The following is a 19,542-nucleotide window of genomic DNA, read 5'->3' as shown; positions in this document are numbered from 1 at the left end:
TTTCAAACAAACAAGAATAAACTATTAATATCATATAATTCATTTACACTTGCTTTGACTATTCACGAGGGGTTACACATGTTTCAAATGTGCTTTCATACAGGCATTCTTATCTCTAGTAAAATATTTTATGTTGACTAACCTTGTAGAGTTTTCCCAAAAAATATGAAAGTAATTTCTTTTAAAGTTTAGGATCACAACTATATAAAGAATTTATATAATTATAATTTATAATATTTACATACATACATTAATCAATAACATTACAGGATCACAATATAAAATTAATTTATAACAAATTTTATTCGTATCAATTATTATTTGTATTTATTATTTATTTGTACCAATATTTATATTTTGATTTGCTACTCTATAGTGTTCAGAAATATCATAGAAATGATTTATAATTTTTCCTTTCTTTTTAGATACGTGTTTTTCCACATCGAATTATGATAAGATTTAAAAGAAATAGAAAACATAATATACGATCTGTAATACATACGTTTTAATGCAATTATATAAATTCTGTTAACATATTCCTTTTATTATGATATCTGTTGTTATATAGAAGTTTAAAATTATAGTTACAAAATAACATTTTCATTTTTTTTCTTTTTTGTTAAAAAGAAATTACTTATAGTTTTAATATATATACATCTCTGATGGCCAGACAAAGGAATATATAACGGCATACAAAAGTTTCTGGTTAGATAGATTTTTCACTTTAGATTTCAAAAGCGGTATTATAAAGAATTTTAACAAGTATTACATATCTATATAATAGTGTTCACGTATTATATTATGTTCTCTTACTTATCGTATTTTTATACCTAATAATACTTAAAATTCTTTTAGATATATACCTTTCGAATATAAAATGAAGATATAGTATGACGTTATAATATTGTTTTTACGTTGTTGTAACGATCTATGTTTTTTTATTTTTATTTTACTTTTTTTATCTACAATCCAAATACACTACATATGTTTGCGGATATTTATAAATCGAAAATGATATATGTTTTGATATTTTATCAACTTTCATATCGAAAATCGAACATCTGATCTTACATTACATTTTAAGGAAATTATTTTTACATTTCGCGCGATATGTATTGGTAATGAGTGATTGGTTCGTTTAGTTATTAATAATGACATGAGGGTGCGCTTTAGTTGTAGGCTAAGCGCCGCAGATTTCGCGCGGGGCGGGTGTTGTCATTAGATTTTCACGTGACGAAAGTGAGTTTCCGTAAGAAATTTGACAACGAATCATATAAAAATGCCGCCGAAAAAGCGGGAAAAAGAAGTGGACGGGCAGAAAGGTCCTCGAATGGATCAAATTCAAGCAGACCATGAGCTATTTCTACAGGCCTTCGAAAGTAAGAACTTTCTGTTATCATTCTGTTTTTCTCTATTTTTCTGATTTCAAAATTAATTAATATCTCGATTTATAATAACTAAATGGTCATTGATCATCACTTTTTCAATATTTATTACAAATATTCAAAATGTTCGTACATAACCCCATTTGCTAAGAACGTACCGAGCGCCGAACCGCGCGTCGTTCCACTCCGTTCCCTCCTTTACTTCAATTCGTGGACACCTGTCATTCTCTCACCATGTTCCTATTTAGTGTTTAATTTAAAAAGTCAAGCTAATTATATGTGATGATTAAATAAATAAAGTATGTATTATTAGGTTTAAATTATTTTTCATCAATGCAATTCTTAATTTAATATTTTGATATTTTTTCTCAACTAATAGTTATCTTAATTTTGTAGCAAAATATCATGTACTTAATTTATTAACATTCATGTTTAATTCGACCACAACGTGTTGTTGCTTTTATTTAAACACGTCAAAAAATATAAGAAAATTTTCTAAATAAATAAATGCATTATTAAGTTTAAATTATTTTTCAACGTTGTAATTTTTATTTTAATATTTTTTCTCAATTAATATATATATCTTAAGTTTTGTAGCAAAATATCATGTACTTAAATTATTAACACTCATGTTTAATTCAATCACAACATGTTATTACTTTTATTTAAACATGTCAAGAAATTAAGAAAATTTTCCAGTAATTAATTTAGTGTAATTGAGTTATTTTTGCTTTTTAAAGATACTTACTTACATTTATTTAATAAATTGAGATATAGTGCAGTTTTATTTTAAAGTAAAATGGGATCAGAGAGGTTTGACCTGCATAAAGCGTAACAAGTATGTAAGAATGCAGGCTTCTCATATGAAAATGAGGATAACCTAATCATCATTTCCCATTTTTCCTTAAAGAAGGATCATATGCAATTTTTGATATTTATCTCTTTTAACTCCTGCAAGGATCATTTCACTTGTGACAAAAATGTTAACCTCTGAGCCATCTGGAGGAATTCAATTAAACTATATTCTTCTTTTATTTAATTTACTTGTATTTAAAAATATTTAAATTATATATTTTTATTCTTGCTATTATATAATAATTTTATGTATCATTTTTTCAGAACCAACCCAGATCTACCGATTTCTACGCACAAGAAATCAAATTTCAGTGAGTAAAAATAAAATAAATCTATCTATATTTTATATTTTATTTTAATTGTTAATTATATGTAATTTAATGTCTCCTCAAAGTGTTAACTGAATATTTTAATATTTATTTGTATTCAAAATGTCCAAAGTACTAGATGAGAGTGAAATGGTAAATACTTGTAGACAAATAAATATGAATGAAAGTGTATTTGGTACAATTTTTTTGTACTAACAGTTTAGTGAATTTTTCTTAGGTTGTAATAAAGTAAAACTTAAATTCTACAATAGAGTGTTTGTGAAAATTCCTGCAATATAATTAAAGTTAAAAAATATTTTGAAATTTTTTATATTTGTTTTTTATGATTGGAAACGGTAGGTATATAAATTTATTATCTTGTAAAGCTATTTATTTAAAATAAAATGAAATTAAACGTTATGTTTTATTCTCTGTATCGTTTTGTTTATACAAACTAATAGAAATATGATAATGTAAAACATTTTGTGTAACTCTTTTTTAGCCAATATTTCTATATAGAAACTTAACTTACATGAGGCAACGTATGTCCAGAAGCCATAAATCACGTCGGGGGTTTAAAATTGACATGATATTGGAAAAATTAATGTCAAAAAATAATCAAGGAGAAAACCCAGGTGTTCGTGGATACATGACTCTTACTTTTCTAGGTTTTTATGATAAAAAAGGTAATTGTGAAATACGCTCTGGTACCTAAATGAGACACTTCAAACATTTAACTTATTGAATTAAATTTTTCTTTATAATGGTAATGTTACAGTTGAAACGCCTCAAGATCCTGTAAAAGTAGAAACATTATTATTGAAAATATGTCACAAAAAAAGAAAAGATGTGAGTTCACCAATTATGCAGGCAAGTATGACTTTTCAATTATATAATTTGTTGGAATGGAATAAATAAGTAAAATTGATAATTGCTGTTAAATAAGCGAACATTTTTTAATTTTAGGTTTCTGTTGGCACAAGTGAAGTTCCAATCAATCCTTGTGAAAATCAACCACCTCCAAAGGCACCTACCATATCTATACCTAATGAATCTTTCAGTTTGAATAACGGTCATGTAGCAAAAACTTATATGCTTTTACTTAGAGTATATTGTACGTCCAATACTGGCTGCCTTATGCATAACTGTGATTTAGATGGTTAGTTAAAAATACACACACACACACACACACATATATATATATACCATGAATTACTTTAGAGAGTATACTTTCATAATATTTGTTTTCCTTTTCTCTCTCTTTTTCTCGGTAGAACCAGCTCAAAAGCGTCGCAAATCTTCTACGGGTTCAATTAAAGCTGGAGGAGAAGAAATAAAGTTGTATGGTTCTGAACTCATAGTGTATGATAAACACAACCGATGTTTGTTGACTGATGGCGATTATGAACTAGGCTTACAAGAAGTACAAACCAATATTCGATCTAGCCCAAAGAAGCACAGCTCTTGGGAGTCTGTACCTGACATCAAGGAATGTGGTCCTTTTGAAGTATTCAGCAAAGGACCAACATTAAAATTTAGGCTTAATTGGACGACTGAACCAAGTAACGGTTTAGTTGATAGACCAACTCCAATTCATTCAGTACCAAATGGTGATAATAAAGAAAATCGCTCAGGAAATAGTAAGTTATTTATCCTTTTCTTTTTTCCACAGAAGAAGAAATATGTATAAACAGGATAAAAAGAAGATAAAATGTTTCATAAAATAATTTCAGCTGGTCTAGAACGTTCTTCCACAAATAATAATAATAGTACCAATAATAACAACAATAATAATAGTAATAACAACAATAACAATAATCCAACACTGCCAACACCTAGTCCTCTAAATTCCTCAAGAATGTCAACTAGTGAGAAAACGGACACTATCATGGGTACACAGCAAATAGTTTATCAGTTCCTGTATAATAATAATAGTCGCCAACAAACAGAAGCTTGTGAAGATTTACATTGCCCTTGGTGCTCATTAGACTGTGGAAAACTTTATTCTCTTTTAAAGCACTTAAAATTATGTCATTCGCGATTTACATTTACGTATGTGGTAAGTGTTTAAATATATGCATTACAAATCTGTGACATCAAAGTACTATAAAATAAATTGTTTATTTGAATAGCCAATTCCACAAGGTGCTCGCATAGATGTAGCAATAAACGAATGTTATGATGGCTCATATGCTGGTAGCCCTCATGAATTAATTACACAGCCATCCAGCATAGCATTTTCAAGAACAGGACCGACGAGACGTACAAGTGTAACAAATATTTTAGTATGTCGCCCAAAAAGAACTAAGCCAAGTCTTTCTGAATTTTTAGAGCTTGATGAAAATGAATATGAAAGCCAAAGACCTTATATTACAGGACATAATAGGTACAACAGTTAACTAAAATAAATGTCATTATTTATTACATATGAAATATGTTGCTCATGAAATTTCTTGTAGGTTGTATCATCATACTGTTACATGCTTACCCATATATCCAAAAGAAATGGATATTGATTCTGAAGGAGAAAATGATCCAAAATGGTTACAAACAAAAACAATGATGATGATTGATGACTTTACAGATGTGAATGAAGGAGAAAAGGAACTTATGAAAATGTGGAATTTACATGTCATGAAATATGGCTATGTGGGAGACTGCCAAATACCACTGGCTTGCCAAATGTTTCTAGAAACTAAAGGAAAGGAATTGCTCATGAAAAATTTATATCGTAATTTTGTTTTACATATGTGTAGTTTGTTTGATTTTGGTCTAATTAGCCCTGTAGTTTTATATCAAACTATTCAAAAATTACAAGAAATTATGAAAGAAGGAGGCGAAGATAGCGATATTCGAAAAGTTTTACAAAAGTCCCATGAAGCTCAAGTTGAAAAATGGCTTAGTTCAGGTTGTCATGCATCTTTAGATGCTAATAAACAAAATAGTACAAGTACTAAAATAAATTTTAATAGCGATGGATCAAATTCTAATGCAAGACGGAAAACTTCTTTACCACTTAGTTCACCAAATTCACAATCTGTAAAAACGACAGCATCCATCCACAATAATGTTAGCAAATATGCTAATATGATGACTACATCATCAAACAAGACTGTAAATGGAAGTAGTTATTAATAACCGTTATACATACGTTAATCTGCTAATTGTACGTTTTTGTACAGTATTTGTTGCAAAGGATGTAACTGCGATTAGAATAATTGACATTATAGCTACTTGATAATCATTGCTCTAACTACTAGATCAATTTTCTATAAATTTGAAAGTTTTAAATGTAAAAGTGAAACAAAAGACAAACTTTCAGATAAATATAGTGTGAATAATTCATATAGATCTAATTGAAATTCTGGAAAACAATTAAATATGAAGAAAAAATTTATTTTGAATATACGTAACCGAGAATCTTATTTCGTAAAAAAAGATATAATGTACCCGTTCTTTCTTGGTCTAGTCAATGATGCCTTTTATGTATCTAACTTTTTGAACTTTTTATTTGCTTAGTAATATCTGAAAATTATATTGCCTTATATACTTTTGATTTTTATAATTTGAAGAACATAATATTTTAATATCAAAACTGGAAAAGTGACAAATTAAAATTATTAAACATGTTACATTTAAATATAACTATCATTTTGGAAATCAAGGTCACTGGATAAATCTTGTGTATTCATGATCGGGGATGATAGACTATTCTTTTATATGATAAAACAGTTGTACCTCCTATGGAATGTTAATTTAAATCATAATCTTATAGATTAATATGGATAAATTTAATATCTGAGGATAATATGAAGCTGAAAAAACTAGTACATAATCTATTAAAAGATGGGACCTTGGTACAATTACTTCAGATATTTCTTGTAAACTGAGGCTGTAAATTATAAGTTTTACCCCAAAGTAAGGAATAAACTGTTATAAAAAAAGTGCCTTTGTAAAGCGGGAGAATTTGAATTTAGAGTGACTGTCGCCAATATATGACTTTTGCATTGAGTATTTATACTCATTTTAATATGTTGAATGTTTGTATGTTTTTATTTAGCAAAGTTTTTTGCCGATTGTCGTTCTTTCAGATAAATTTATGAATGAAATTTAGTACGTTACAATGAATTTATTCTTTGTGTAATATACACAACTTTACTGCCGATGATCGTTCGAAGAAGCATTTACATTCCCGTACGTAATACGTTTCTTTATAACGTAACTAGGTGAAATCTTGTTTAATTTTTTAACAAGTATTGATTTCTAGGAAATCTGTTCTCTTCGAACGACTTTGATCACTGTCCATTAATATTACTACTTATGCTAGGTTGTAAATAAAAAAATACAATAAATTTAGAAACATTATAATTTAAAGTGTTCACTGCTTTTACTTGAAATTATTCAAATTTTTTGTTACTTTTATTTCTTTTTTATCATAGGATAATAACATATTATAAAATATATTTTAGTGGTAATTACAGTACTCCTACAGAGTAATCTTTCTTTCCAATTTTAGCATGTGAAATATGTACATATATACCGAAATACATGCATACATAGACAGCCGCTAAAGATATTTAAGAAAAATACATTTTTTAATGAAATAGCTAATTGTGATATATATACAAGTATATATATTTTTGTCACAATTAAAATGAAAACAAGGATAAAAAGGTCTTACTTTCATTCATAACGTTATAATAAGTTGTATTAAAAGTTTTTAAAACTTCTCTGATATCAATATATAAATATTTTCGCTAAATTAATTTAAATTTAATGTACAATTATAATATCTATAAACACATTATATTACTTAATACTGTTTGATATTTCTCTCATGTTCATGGATCTGTTACTATACTATATGTTATATATTCAATTATATTATTTACTTAACTTGTTTTTTATTTTTATGAGAACCATCTGTTCTAATCTATTATATTTGAAATATTGTGGAAAATCTATTTTAATATACTCAACATGCCAATTAAATTGCTTTACTTTAATAAGATCTAAAAATTCTTCATACATTGGAGCAGTAGTTTCCATATTGGCTGTAGTAAAAACATATCTTTTCTCCAAAGTAATATAAACAACTTTCTGTACATTTGAATTTAAAAGTTCTGTTAATGTTTGAACAAATCCTTTTGTTATGATTTCATCATAAATTACTGTAAACATAAAAAATCATTAATTATATATATGTTATTTTTATTGTAAAAAATATAAATTTATAACTTACCATCAGCAGCTAGAATAATAGTTGGTTCATCTATTCTTTTTTTGTAAAATGTAGGCCATTTTAAATTCAAGAAATCTAATCCTTTAATGTCAACTTTAGACTTAATATAAGCTTTATTTCTCATAAAGTTTCTATGTATTAATTTCAATATCCCTTTTACATCAATGTCTAAAAAGTAAGAAATACATTTACATTAAATATATGCGAACAATATTTAGTGTAATAGCATTATATTACAAACTTTATTACCTGTACAAATTACTTCTTTTGCTAGGAAACTAGCTACTATGCTAGTTAGGCCAACTCCAGCACCTAACTCTAGAACTACCTTATCTCTAAATAAATCAGGATTGGATAAAATATAATCAGCTAGTAATAATGCACCTCGCCATACTTGCAATCCAACATATTGTAATTCTGTAGATATATGGTGTTCTAAAAATATTAATATATAATTTATTACATTAAATAGTGTTTTCTGATATCTGGTCAATTCTATATATAAATTTATACCTATTAATAATTTTCCTTCTTGTTGCCTATCTATATCTATATCATCATCATTATCACGAGTTAAGCCATTAAGACATTTTGGTTTAATCATATAGGATGGGTACTTAAAAATAAAGCTGGATATTACATCTATAAATATATCTTATGATTATATATCTTGTTACGGTTATATAAAAATTAGTACTATGTATTAAATATGACATTACAGAAGTTAAGAAAGTAATAAACTTACTGTCATTTTTACATTTTATATAAGAATTTTCATTTTCTGTAAATATTTCTGATGTTACTGTATACAATGTCATCTTTGTTAATAAAAATCCACTAATATGTAAAAATGATTTTAATTGTCTGTTTTAGATCACCGCATATGTATCTCTAATATTTCTAAGTCAAAGAAATAATGTCAATATAAATGATCTCTGAACATTATACTTGTTAATAAAAAATAATAAAGTTTGATTTGCGTATAAGTGATACACATTTCTATCTAAAAAATAATTAAATATTGCTAAATATAATTACTTTTCAGTATACCTGTTTACCCGAAATGTGATGCTTTTATGATGAAGTTTACATAATACAATATTTCACAATGAATACATAGTTAAACTGTGACTTATTGTTTTAGACTTATTATATTTGCGCTTATGTAATGTGTTATTGCATATAAATATAATTTCTGAAATATTTTACCGTTTTATATGATTTTTTCAATACATATTTTTAAACTATAATAAATTATTAAACGTATTTTGAAACTTTTATGCAATATAGACAATTCAGATATTTTTTATTATTAAGCTTCTTGAAATTGAAAAATTAAAAATAGATTGTGAAATTTAACGTTATAATTTATTTATAGGAGGAAAAATATTTTATTTGTTACGATGTACAAAACTTATTACATTACGTAAAAAATATTGTAAATAATTTTTCTTTATTTAAATATTTTATAAATATAGTAAATAAATATAGTAAAATATTTGCTTTTTACATATATATACAATAAATAGAGATATAAATTTTAATTGTTATATATATCTGAATTTGAATATTTTACAAAGGGATTGATATTTCAACCTTTTGAAATTGGATAAATGCATACCAATGACGTAAAAATGTAGAGTAAAATGAAATTTTTAATAAATTTTTTAGCAAGAGCAAAGAAGATATTTCACATATATATTACCTTGGCAGATTATTATAATAAAAATACATATTAAATATTAAAATACTTTTTTATTAACTAATGATTACATATTTTTTATGTAAATATACATCATTAGAAGCTGTTATTAGTTTTGTAAGCCATGACACTATTACTAGAAATGGAACGGTATTTTGAATTCAGAATAACAGAAACAAATAAGTACTCTTTGTTTCCTTTATACTTAATAGTATATTATAATAATTATATATATTTGAAAAAGCAAAAAAATAATCGTAAATTTGAATTTATATTAAAATAGAACGCAAAATATATTTATCTTCTCTGTGAAATGATAAAATAGTATGATTAAAAAATAAATTGATATCCTAACCCTTGTATAGTAATCTTAACATTAACATCCTACCGGATTCTTGAATATTGCGTTGACCAATCAGCAGCTCCCACGATGAATGTGATGCTGATGCCACGCATTAACCACGATCTACCAACTGTATAGTTCTCTGCATCACTGTATTTGATCACTTTGTCCGTATTCTTCAACGAATGGTGTCGGTGACTATAATCTTAATATTGTAACGGTAGAATCGCTGTATTTGCTGTATTTATACCTGTCGTGGCATAACTTATCAGAAAATAACATTGTCTCCGTTTAAAGATGAAGTTCTTTGCATTAATATTTGCAGTGACTTGTTACCTTACTTTTACTTTTGCGAAAATTGAAACTGAAGACTCGGTTTTGGTACTTACAAAAGATAATATCGCAGAAGCTATCGGACAAAATGATTATGTGCTTGTTGAATTTTGTGAGTAGTAATTTTACACTTTCTTTTTAAACAGGTTTCTTAATTATATCTAATAAAAAATTGCAATATTTATTTTATTTGATATTTTTATATGTTTGAAATATAATTGAAGCTGATCCAGATGCTTGGTTCTTACACGTCACCATTTAGGAGCCGGTTTTTAAGATCGAGCACACTTGTTGACATTATTTCATTTTTATTTCATAATATATGATGGAATGTTTGTCGAATGTATATGATATGAATGAAAAACTTTTATATATAAAATTTATATATAAAAATTATATATAAAATTTGTATATATAAAATATATGAAATTATTTATTTTATGCGATTCATTTTATTATATTATTATATTCATAATCCTATTACTCCATATTGATGGCTTACTGCACAAATATTGTATATCTACTTTCTGTGGAATTTGAATTTTATATGTAATAAATAGTTCTTAACCATTTAGCACTCACTTTTGTCATTTTATGTTCCTGAAAGAGATCAATCCACAATTTGCAACCAATTTGATAATAACATTGATAAAGATAAATACAATACAGTATATGTGCAATAAGCTATCGATATCTAGTTCGGTTAAATAAATTCGGTAAGTTAAATATAATTCGGTAAGTAAAGGATGTAGAAGTTACGATAAAATATATAAAAGTTTATTTAATATTTTGAATAATTAAATTTAATATATGGATAAATCTTTTGTATATATATATACCCTGTTATTACTATACTTGTTGAATTTTTAAATTACAATTTTATAATATAGTGATGTCTTTTTAACATAATAATTAATTGCATAATTATGTCACAGAAACATATTATAGTTACATTAATAATTTTTTATGATTTTTAATATTTAGATGCACCATGGTGTGGACATTGTAAAGCTTTAGCACCTGAATATGCTAAAGCAGCCAAAAAGTTAGAGGAGGGTGGTTTCTCTGTAAAATTAGCTAAAGTTGATGCAACTGTTGAAACAGAATTAGCTGAGAAGCATGGAGTTCGTGCATATCCTACCCTTAAATTTTATCGTAAAGGTTCAGCTATTGATTACAGTGGTGGTCGTCAAGCAGATGATATTATTAACTGGGTAATAAAAAAGACTGGTCCAGCTGCTAAAGATTTGCCAACAGTCGAAGAAGCTAAATCATTTATCGAGGCACGAAATGTTGCCATTGTTGGGTTCTTTAAGGTATTATTAAAATAACAATATATTTGTTTGAAATCTTTGTTAATTGTATTATAAAACCCAAAATGTATATATGTATTTAATTATATTAATTAGGATGCAGAATCAGATGGTGCAAAAATATTTTTAGAAGTTGCTAATGCTGTTGATGATCATGTATTTGGTATAAGTAGTAATGAAGAAGTTTTCAGTGAATATGGAGTAGAAGATAGTAAAGTTGTTTTGTTTAAGAAGGTACATTAATTTTAATTTATTCTATTTTTCTTTATAAATATGTTAATAATATCGTGTACGTCATTTAATATTTGTTTTAGTTCGATGAAGGCAGGAGTGAATTTAATGATGAACTTGATGTTAAAAAATTACAAAACTTTATCTCTGTACATGCATTGCCTTTAGTTGTTGATTTTAATCAAGATACTGCACAAAAGATATTTAGTGGTGATATTAAAAGCCATCTGCTTGTCTTCCTTAGTGAAGAAGCTGGTCATTTTGAAGAATATGTAGAAAAGATTAAAGAACCAGCAAAGAAGTTCCGTAAAGAGGTATGTACAAATATAAATAATGTAGATATAAAGTAATGTATATAATAAATAGTATCATCATAATAATAATATTTTATGATATTGTACAGGTTTTGTTTGTAACAATTAATGCTGATAAAGCTGATCATGAACGCATTTTAGAATTCTTTGGTATGAAGAAAAATGAAGTACCTGCTATGCGTATTATACAACTTGAACAGAATATGGCTAAGTACAAGCCAGAAAACCCAGAATTATCTAGTGAAAATGTTTTGGAATTTGTAACTGCATTTATTCAAGGCAAATTGAAAAAACATTTACTTACACAAGATTTACCTGAAGACTGGAATAAGAAACCTGTAAAAGTTCTTGTTGGTACTAACTTCCATGAAGTTGCTTTTGATAAAACGAAGAACGTTTTAGTTGAATTTTATGCTCCATGGTGTGGACACTGCCAACAATTAGCTCCTATATATGAAGCAGTATGTTTCATTTACATATTTTTCACTTTTGCAACTTATAAAATGTTTTAACAAATATTTAAATATAATATGATACATTTCTAGCTTGCAGAAAAATATAAAGACAGTGAAGATTTAGTTATAGCAAAAATGGATGCTACTGAAAATGAATTAGAAGATATAAGAATTGTTAATTACCCTACAATTACTCTCTACAAAAAAGAAACAAATGAAGTAACAATTTCAGATTTATTAATATTTTAATATTTATAGCAATCTTAATAACATATATAATAATCCTAAATTGAATAAATTTTAGGCTGTATCATACAAAGGTGAAAGAACACTTCAAGGACTTTCTAAGTTCATTGATTCTGATGGTACTTATGGTCAAGCCCCAGAAGAAGTTCGTAAAAACTTTTAATTCATTCTAATTGTATTGTAACAATATAAGATTATAATTTATTTTACGTCATTTTTACAGGCTCAAGAAGAAGATGAAGATGATGATGTGCCAAGAAAAGATGAATTATAGATATATATCATTATAAAAGAGCAAATTTAATAATTTCTCATAACTACTGTTTATAAACTTTGTAATTCTGCTTGAATGATATTAATTTATAGAAGACTTCTTAATCATTCATTTTTACTTAAATTTATGAATCAAATTCTTTCAAATTAAACAATTAATTGCTAAAAATTTATTTACAATTTTCCATATGTTTATATATATGCATACACATTTACATATGTATGTATGTATATAAACATAAATATATGATTGATATATTTCAATTACAATATATACTGTATCTGACTGAGTTTCTAATGTGATAAATTGCACATATAGATAAAGCAATTTATTTTGTACATTTTAGGTTTAAAATATATTTTGTCTGAATGTCTGATATGAAAATGAACTGTACGTCAAAACATTCTTCACAATTAGGTTCAAATACGTCATTGGTCTCGTTCTTATATTTTTTTGTAACTTTGCCCTCTGAGAATTATAGTATTTAGATACAATACCTTTATCTTGTGATGTTGATGTATGAAGGACATGACATATGAAAAATCATTAAGCTAAGGTTTCCGCAAAATCGTAAATCGTGTTTTATTTTTATAAGAAAACTTTGTTTTTTATTAAGTAAACACACATACGCGTTCATACAATAAATGCATATTAAAAAGTATCATTAATACAGTAGAGTAGCTATTTTAAATGATCATATTATCAAAATTTATCGTTAATAAATACATTTCCATTTACAGCATTTATAATACTATAACGGTTTTACGAACATTTAAGGTAGAAACGATTTTAATGTTTTTCTGAGTTTAGTTAAGTAAAAATTTTATAAAATGAATTATATATATATATATTTACCTTTATCTCATTTCCACAAATAAATTCATTAAATCATAATATTTGTTTTACTTAATAATATGTTAAAGAAGATAACACATGTATTAGAAAGAATTGTAAAATATATCATAAATATATTGTATCTACACGGTATTTTAGTATTGGGTCATCCCATAAGTTCGTGCCGACCTTTATGTATACATTTCATATTTTAAAGAAAAACAAGAGAACTTTTATCAAGACGGAATAATGAAAAATGGGAAGAAGTTGTACAACGAGAGGGGGATTACATTTTTTCATGAAACTGAAAAGTATATAAATAATCTTAACATATATAACCGCTCGAAAAACGGCACGAACTTATGGGATGACCTAATACATAAAAAAACCAGTTAACACTTTGAGCAATATATCACTTTTTTATTCTCTTCTATACTATTCTTAATCTGTAATCTATCTTTTTATGTTACTTATTGAATTTTTATTCACCGATTTTTATCTTTGTTTGTTAGAAACAGCAAGATTTGAAAATAACAATGGAAGACTCGTTTAATTTTTCGAAACTGACTAAATTTTTACATCAAACCTTGGTATTTACAGAAGAAGTAAAGAATATATTAAAATCAAATTGTGATGAAGCAATGTATTGTTTAAAACCATGGTACACGGAAATACATTCCCAACAAGAAGTTAATAAAGATATTTGTACTTGTGTCAAAGTAAGGCAGTTATTATATAATTTTATATATAGTTTATATAATATAATATAGTTTTATATAATTTTTTATATCAAAATTATGATAATTTCTTTTTTTCTATTTAAAAGTTCAAAGATGAAGTTCAAGAAATTGCTGCAGATATTAGTAGAACATTGATACAAACACAACAATTGCGAGAAAAATTATCTTCCAATATCACGGGAAGAAAAACAAAATATTACGCTTATGAATGTTTCCAAGAAATTGGTAAATATTTAAAGAAATTATTAATGTTATTTAAAAAGTAATATATTGTTTATCTTATTTAATTATTATGTTTGTTATTAATAGTAGGAAATAAAAAACAAAAGGTAAAAAATTTAAATGTAAGCAATAAAGATATATATTCGAGACAAGACCATCCTGGTATAAAATTAAATGTTGAAAAAGCAAGTATTGATAAGGGAGTACAAAATGAAGTAACACAAAGAGATGCACATATTACATCGAAAAAAACGAAGAATGTTAATAAACAATCAATATCGCACTCAATGAAGTCGTCAGAAAGCAAGAATTTCCTTGTAATAAATAAAAAGAATATTAAAAATATAACGGTCGTTAAAGACATTAATCGCAAAATGAAAAATGATGTTAAATCTAATACTTCCATAACAGAGGTAATTTTATACATGTATATGCATTATTTTCTATATATTATGCATTAATTGTATTCGTCTACTTTTAATAAAATTTGAAATATAGTAATTTTTATCATGAAGCTTATCATATATTCTATTTACACAAAATACTTTTATTTACATAAAGGTTGCATATATTTAGTAAATACTTGAATATAAAATATCATGAATAAACAATGTCCTAAAATTCTGATATTTTTTAGTTTCATTATGGTTTAAGATATTTTACATACAGTAAAATATAAAACAATATCAATTTTTGTATTATATGAGTGTCTCCAAATTTAATTATTGTATATTTAATTAGTTGCTATTTAATATATTTTTGTTTTTATGCAGTCAAAATGTATTAAATTTGGTCAAAGAAATTCTGTAGCATCAACTAGTGAACTGAAATGTCTAATACAGAAAATGTCAATTAAATCTGATAATTGTACACTTCGTAATGAATGTAGAATGAAGCATCCATTACACGAAGGTACAATTTCACAACATACTGGTGGACAAAATTTAACACTTAGGACTATTGTAGATAGTTTAAATACAATTGACATCCCCGAAGAAATAATTAAGTCACTGAGAGTTTATCATACATATTTGAATACTGAATGTACAGAAAGATCATTCAATGAAAAACAACAAAAAGTGTTACATACATTTTTGCTAGAATTTAATAAAATGGTAAGTAAATATAGAATTTATAAAAGTAAACTGTATATATCTATATATATATTCCATATATAAGTATGTAAATGTATATTACAGGATGAAATTGCACAAAAACAATTAGCACACAAGAGTTATATAGTAACTGTACTTCTTAAATTTATTTCTTTATTTCAAACTCTTTTCTCTAAAAACATAGGGATTGATGTAGAAGATATTAGTTCGCTATACACAAAATTAAGATCTGCATGGAAAATTTATGAAATGAACGAATTTAAAAATAAACAAATTTTGAGAAATGATATATGCAGAACACTACATACTGTTTCTAGTATAACAGAATGCATGTCAAATGGATTTTGGAATCTTTTTTATAATCAAAATCTTGAAGGTACAATTGTATTTTTTTTTCATAACTAATATGCTATTTTATCTTATTTTGTTTTCTAGGGATGTCCAAAATATGTTGTATGCGTTACACAAATGAAGATCAGTTATTGCCCTTCTTTGATGTAATGCAACAAGTACAACATATACAATACTATGATGATTTAATGAAGATTATTGCAGAAGATGTGCTTCCTAACATGAACATCTTTCTTGATTGTACACAATTAGAATATGTAAAAATATATAAAATGATTTCTATTCTTTACCAAGGTTTAAATTCAAAAATTCCTATTTTAGTAAGGACTGATAAATAAAGATCTTAACATTTCTTATTATTCAGAAATTGAGCATTGATGCATTTATCATTTATGTTACTATAGCAACTAGAAAACAGAAATATATTGGTATTATTTATACATGCAGTGTACGATTTCAATGTACTGACATATTTTTTAATATCAATAAAGTAAATCTAAATGATTAATTTATAAGTGATAATAATAAGTGTTATTTTAATTGTTTAATAATTCATTCTTTTATATTAGCTTTTTTGAGATCATATTAAAAGTATATTTAAAAGTAAGTTTAAATAAAATGTTTGTATGAGTTATTTAGTTTATTAAATAGATTATTGATTAAATTAAAAATGAGAATTTAGAACATGAAAAACATCAATATGCAATACACTTATACAAAAAAGAGGTTACAATTTGGAAAACAATGTAACTTCACAAATTATGAAAAAGTAGAAGCTGATATTAAACCACATGCAGAATCTATGACTCACTATATTCAAATAGATCCTGTAACTCAAGGAACTCAATGTAGCAAAATATGTTCTGTTCATGAGGTATAAATTGATGTTGAAAATTATTTATGTATATATATTATTATTGTTATTGTTAACAATATATTTAGGTAAATACAAATACTGCAACATTCCGAGATAGTGGTATGTATCATTCTGAAGGTGGTTGGCCAAAAGATTTAAATGCGAAAGATATAGAACAGACAGTGAGATATAAGCGCAAAATAGAAAAAGATGAACTGTATATTCATACAATGCTTCAATTGTTGCCTGTAATAATATTTGTTTATATTTTCAACTTATTTGTTTAACTATTTTACTATAAATGAATTCATGACTACGCATTCCAATTATTTTTAGCCGATGGAACAGTGTATTTTGCAAAATAATGTTTGTAATATTTATGAACAATACTTCAGTTATATGGAACCAATTTCTTTAATACAACGAGTATATTCACGTACAGTGAATGTATATCGTGATATTTTACCAATAAAAAGACAAATAACACATCTTTCTTGGTCACCGGATCAAGGAAATCGTTTTGCAGCTAGTTACTGCAATACTGACTTTAAAAACGCAATAAATGACAATCCTCAGTCATATATTTGGGATGTAGGTAAGTTAAATAAAAAATTTCAGGATATATAAAGAAGACTGAACAGACTTATGGTTCAAATTTATAGAAAATCCAAATACGCCTTGTGTAATCTTAAAACCATTTTGTCCAATTTTAACATTGGAATATAATCCTAAAGATAGTAATATACTGATTAGTGGTTTAATGACTGGTCAAGTGGCTTGTTGGGATATTAGAAAAGGATCAGAACCAATTGAAACAAGTTTAGTGGAATTTAGCCACAGGGATTTATGCAATGAGGTTTTATGGATAAATTCTAAAACTAGCACAGAATTTTTCAGTGCTTCCAAAGACGGACAAGTATAACAGGATACAAAATGAAATAAAAAATGTACATAAATGTAATATCTAAATTAATATATAAATGTAAATTAATTACAGATAATGTGGTGGGATATCAGAAAATTACAAATGCCTACAGAAACATTGGTAATAGATTTATGTAAACCTGATGATCAAAATATTGATAAAGCAACTGGGATTTCAGCATTACAATTTGAACCATCTATGGGTACACGTTTTATGTGTGGTCTTGAAAATGGTAACTAAGAATTTTAATTCACGTACTTTTATTTATATTTTGATATATTTATTTGTACTTAGGTATAGTAATATCAGGAAATCGCAAAGGGAAAACTTCAAGTGAGAAAATTGCAACGAGATTCAAGGCACAATATGGACCTATAATAAGTTTAGAAAGAAACCCAACATTTGTTAAAAATTTTTTAACAGTTGGTGACTGGACGACAAGAATATGGTCTGAAGATTGTAAAGAATCTTGTATTGCATGGACACCGTGAATATATTTAAAATCATTTAATTTACATTTATATTAAAATTGACATAAATTATTAAAGTTTTATTCAAATTATATTTTAGTGGTCATAGAGATTTTTTAATGGGTGGAGCATGGAGCATAACACGATTTTCTGTATTTTTTTTAATAAAAATGGATGGAACTCTGGATGTATGGGATTTGTTGATTCAACAAGATTCTCCAGTTCTTAGTGTGAAAGTATGTCCATTTTGATGTATTATTCATATTTAAAAATTAATATAACATATCATAGGTTTGTGATGAAGTGCTAACATATATAAAACCACATGAACAAGGACAATTAGCAACAATTGCTAATAAGAAAGGAACAACATTTTTACTTGAATTTTCAGAAGCATTAACAGCTAATCAAAAAAATGATAAACTTTTATTTACAGCAGTAAGTTCTATTAATATTATAATGTCTAATTACATTTTTTCATTATATTTATATAATTGAAATTAACAGCTTCTTGATAGAGAAACACGCAGAGAAAAGATAAAAGAAGCTAAAAATAGAGAACAGAGATTGAAAATGAAATCCCTTCGAAATATCAATACTGAAACTGAATGCACTACAGGAAGCACAAAAAATGATGAGAAAGATCTAAAATGTTCTAATTCTAATACTAATGATGTAGTACTAATACATTGTGAAGAAGACTATGATAATGTTATAAAGGCAGTGAGTTTGAAATGTTCTTAAAATAGATATATGTATATAGTTTAATACATACAATAACAATTAATTTTGTAATTTAATTATACTTTATTAGGAATTACTAAAAGAAGAGGGAACAAATAATGAAATATCATAATAAATATGCAAGGAATGAAATAATAAATGAATAAATGAATTTTTATTATATGTATATAGATTCAATAAATTCTTACATTTCTGTATCTTAAACTTATTTTGTTTATGCTATTACTTTGGACATGCATATATTTTTAATCTGTTTTATTATAATCTCATTACAATCATTTAAA

General features: G+C 25.9%; 5 protein-coding genes across 10 annotated transcripts; 4 read left to right on the top strand and 1 right to left on the bottom strand.

Moving 5' to 3' along the window:
* The first annotated feature begins 1,154 nt into the window (after positions 1–1,154).
* Positions 1,155–6,916, top strand: LOC126924543 (polycomb protein suz12-B). Of its 2 annotated transcripts, none has more exons than XM_050739170.1 (9): positions 1,155–1,379; positions 2,505–2,551; positions 3,051–3,234; positions 3,327–3,418; positions 3,515–3,707; positions 3,823–4,188; positions 4,282–4,607; positions 4,681–4,934; positions 5,008–6,916. In XM_050739170.1, the coding sequence occupies exons 1-9, from the start codon at positions 1,280–1,282 to the stop codon at positions 5,681–5,683; spliced, it is 2,238 nt and encodes a 745-aa protein (XP_050595127.1). In that variant the 5' UTR covers positions 1,155–1,279; the 3' UTR covers positions 5,684–6,916. The 2 variants fall into 2 exon arrangements, with proteins under 2 accessions (XP_050595127.1, XP_050595132.1); XM_050739175.1 differs by lacking the exon at positions 1,155–1,379 and adding an exon at positions 1,413–1,684.
* Positions 6,917–9,834, bottom strand: LOC126924678 (methyltransferase-like protein 22). Of its 3 annotated transcripts, none has more exons than XM_050739437.1 (6): positions 9,496–9,834; positions 8,536–8,690; positions 8,304–8,432; positions 8,040–8,225; positions 7,791–7,958; positions 6,917–7,719 (listed from the first exon to the last, which is right to left on the bottom strand). In XM_050739437.1, the coding sequence occupies exons 2-6, from the start codon at positions 8,606–8,608 to the stop codon at positions 7,433–7,435; spliced, it is 843 nt and encodes a 280-aa protein (XP_050595394.1). In that variant the 5' UTR covers positions 8,609–8,690; positions 9,496–9,834; the 3' UTR covers positions 6,917–7,432. The 3 variants fall into 3 exon arrangements, with proteins under 3 accessions (XP_050595394.1, XP_050595374.1, XP_050595383.1); XM_050739417.1 differs by lacking the exon at positions 9,496–9,834 and adding an exon at positions 8,829–9,105; XM_050739426.1 differs by lacking the exon at positions 9,496–9,834 and adding an exon at positions 8,841–9,105.
* Positions 9,835–10,020: 186 nt separating this feature from the next.
* Positions 10,021–13,097, top strand: LOC126924603 (protein disulfide-isomerase). The gene is made up of 8 exons (XM_050739329.1): positions 10,021–10,280; positions 11,153–11,484; positions 11,578–11,715; positions 11,796–12,026; positions 12,116–12,487; positions 12,572–12,700; positions 12,786–12,872; positions 12,951–13,097. The coding sequence occupies exons 1-8, from the start codon at positions 10,133–10,135 to the stop codon at positions 12,999–13,001; spliced, it is 1,488 nt and encodes a 495-aa protein (XP_050595286.1). The 5' UTR covers positions 10,021–10,132; the 3' UTR covers positions 13,002–13,097.
* Positions 13,098–13,526: 429 nt separating this feature from the next.
* On the top strand, positions 13,527–16,732 carry LOC126924596 (uncharacterized). Its single transcript, XM_050739317.1, has 6 exons — positions 13,527–14,554; positions 14,662–14,800; positions 14,885–15,210; positions 15,571–15,912; positions 15,997–16,288; positions 16,348–16,732. The coding sequence occupies exons 1-6, from the start codon at positions 14,372–14,374 to the stop codon at positions 16,599–16,601; spliced, it is 1,536 nt and encodes a 511-aa protein (XP_050595274.1). The 5' UTR covers positions 13,527–14,371; the 3' UTR covers positions 16,602–16,732.
* A 28-nt stretch (positions 16,733–16,760) lies between these two features.
* Positions 16,761–19,462, top strand: LOC126924554 (dynein axonemal intermediate chain 2). 3 transcript variants are annotated; one of them, XM_050739196.1, is made up of 11 exons: positions 16,761–16,866; positions 16,946–17,137; positions 17,206–17,367; positions 17,456–17,714; positions 17,782–18,035; positions 18,117–18,276; positions 18,339–18,531; positions 18,615–18,750; positions 18,806–18,952; positions 19,022–19,237; positions 19,329–19,462. In XM_050739196.1, the coding sequence occupies exons 2-11, from the start codon at positions 16,949–16,951 to the stop codon at positions 19,368–19,370; spliced, it is 1,758 nt and encodes a 585-aa protein (XP_050595153.1). In that variant the 5' UTR covers positions 16,761–16,866; positions 16,946–16,948; the 3' UTR covers positions 19,371–19,462. The 3 variants fall into 3 exon arrangements, with proteins under 3 accessions (XP_050595153.1, XP_050595163.1, XP_050595143.1); XM_050739206.1 differs by having other exon boundaries at positions 16,817–17,137; positions 18,339–18,492; XM_050739186.1 differs by having other exon boundaries at positions 16,817–17,137.
* Positions 19,463–19,542: the final 80 nt, after the last annotated feature.

This window comes from Bombus affinis, chromosome 2, assembly GCF_024516045.1.
Source record: "Bombus affinis isolate iyBomAffi1 chromosome 2, iyBomAffi1.2, whole genome shotgun sequence".
In the NCBI taxonomy this organism is placed as follows: Eukaryota; Metazoa; Arthropoda; class Insecta; order Hymenoptera; family Apidae; genus Bombus; species Bombus affinis.
The sequence above is the reverse complement of the archived record's forward strand: the minus strand, read 5'-3'. Positions and strand labels throughout refer to the sequence as shown.

Coding starts and splice junctions, on each gene's coding strand:
- LOC126924678 (XM_050739437.1), bottom strand. CDS start 8,608: ATGACATTGTATACAGTAACATCAGAAATATTTACAGAAAATGAAAAT. Junction 7,959..8,039: donor AAAAGAAGTAATTTGTACAG/GTAATAAAGTTT, acceptor CTTACTTTTTAG/ACATTGATGTAAAAGGGATA. Junction 7,720..7,790: donor TATTATTCTAGCTGCTGATG/GTAAGTTATAAA, acceptor TTATGTTTACAG/TAATTTATGATGAAATCATA.
- LOC126924596 (XM_050739317.1), top strand. CDS start 14,372: ATGGAAGACTCGTTTAATTTTTCGAAACTGACTAAATTTTTACATCAA. Junction 14,801..14,884: donor TGAATGTTTCCAAGAAATTG/GTAAATATTTAA, acceptor TGTTATTAATAG/TAGGAAATAAAAAACAAAAG. Junction 15,211..15,570: donor CTAATACTTCCATAACAGAG/GTAATTTTATAC, acceptor GTTTTTATGCAG/TCAAAATGTATTAAATTTGG.
- LOC126924603 (XM_050739329.1), top strand. CDS start 10,133: ATGAAGTTCTTTGCATTAATATTTGCAGTGACTTGTTACCTTACTTTT. Junction 11,716..11,795: donor AAGTTGTTTTGTTTAAGAAG/GTACATTAATTT, acceptor TATTTGTTTTAG/TTCGATGAAGGCAGGAGTGA. Junction 12,488..12,571: donor TAGCTCCTATATATGAAGCA/GTATGTTTCATT, acceptor ATACATTTCTAG/CTTGCAGAAAAATATAAAGA.
- LOC126924543 (XM_050739170.1), top strand. CDS start 1,280: ATGCCGCCGAAAAAGCGGGAAAAAGAAGTGGACGGGCAGAAAGGTCCT. Junction 4,608..4,680: donor GATTTACATTTACGTATGTG/GTAAGTGTTTAA, acceptor TTATTTGAATAG/CCAATTCCACAAGGTGCTCG. Junction 4,935..5,007: donor TATATTACAGGACATAATAG/GTACAACAGTTA, acceptor AATTTCTTGTAG/GTTGTATCATCATACTGTTA.
- LOC126924554 (XM_050739196.1), top strand. CDS start 16,949: ATGAAAAACATCAATATGCAATACACTTATACAAAAAAGAGGTTACAA. Junction 18,277..18,338: donor TATGTGTGGTCTTGAAAATG/GTAACTAAGAAT, acceptor ATTTGTACTTAG/GTATAGTAATATCAGGAAAT. Junction 18,953..19,021: donor ATAAACTTTTATTTACAGCA/GTAAGTTCTATT, acceptor TGAAATTAACAG/CTTCTTGATAGAGAAACACG.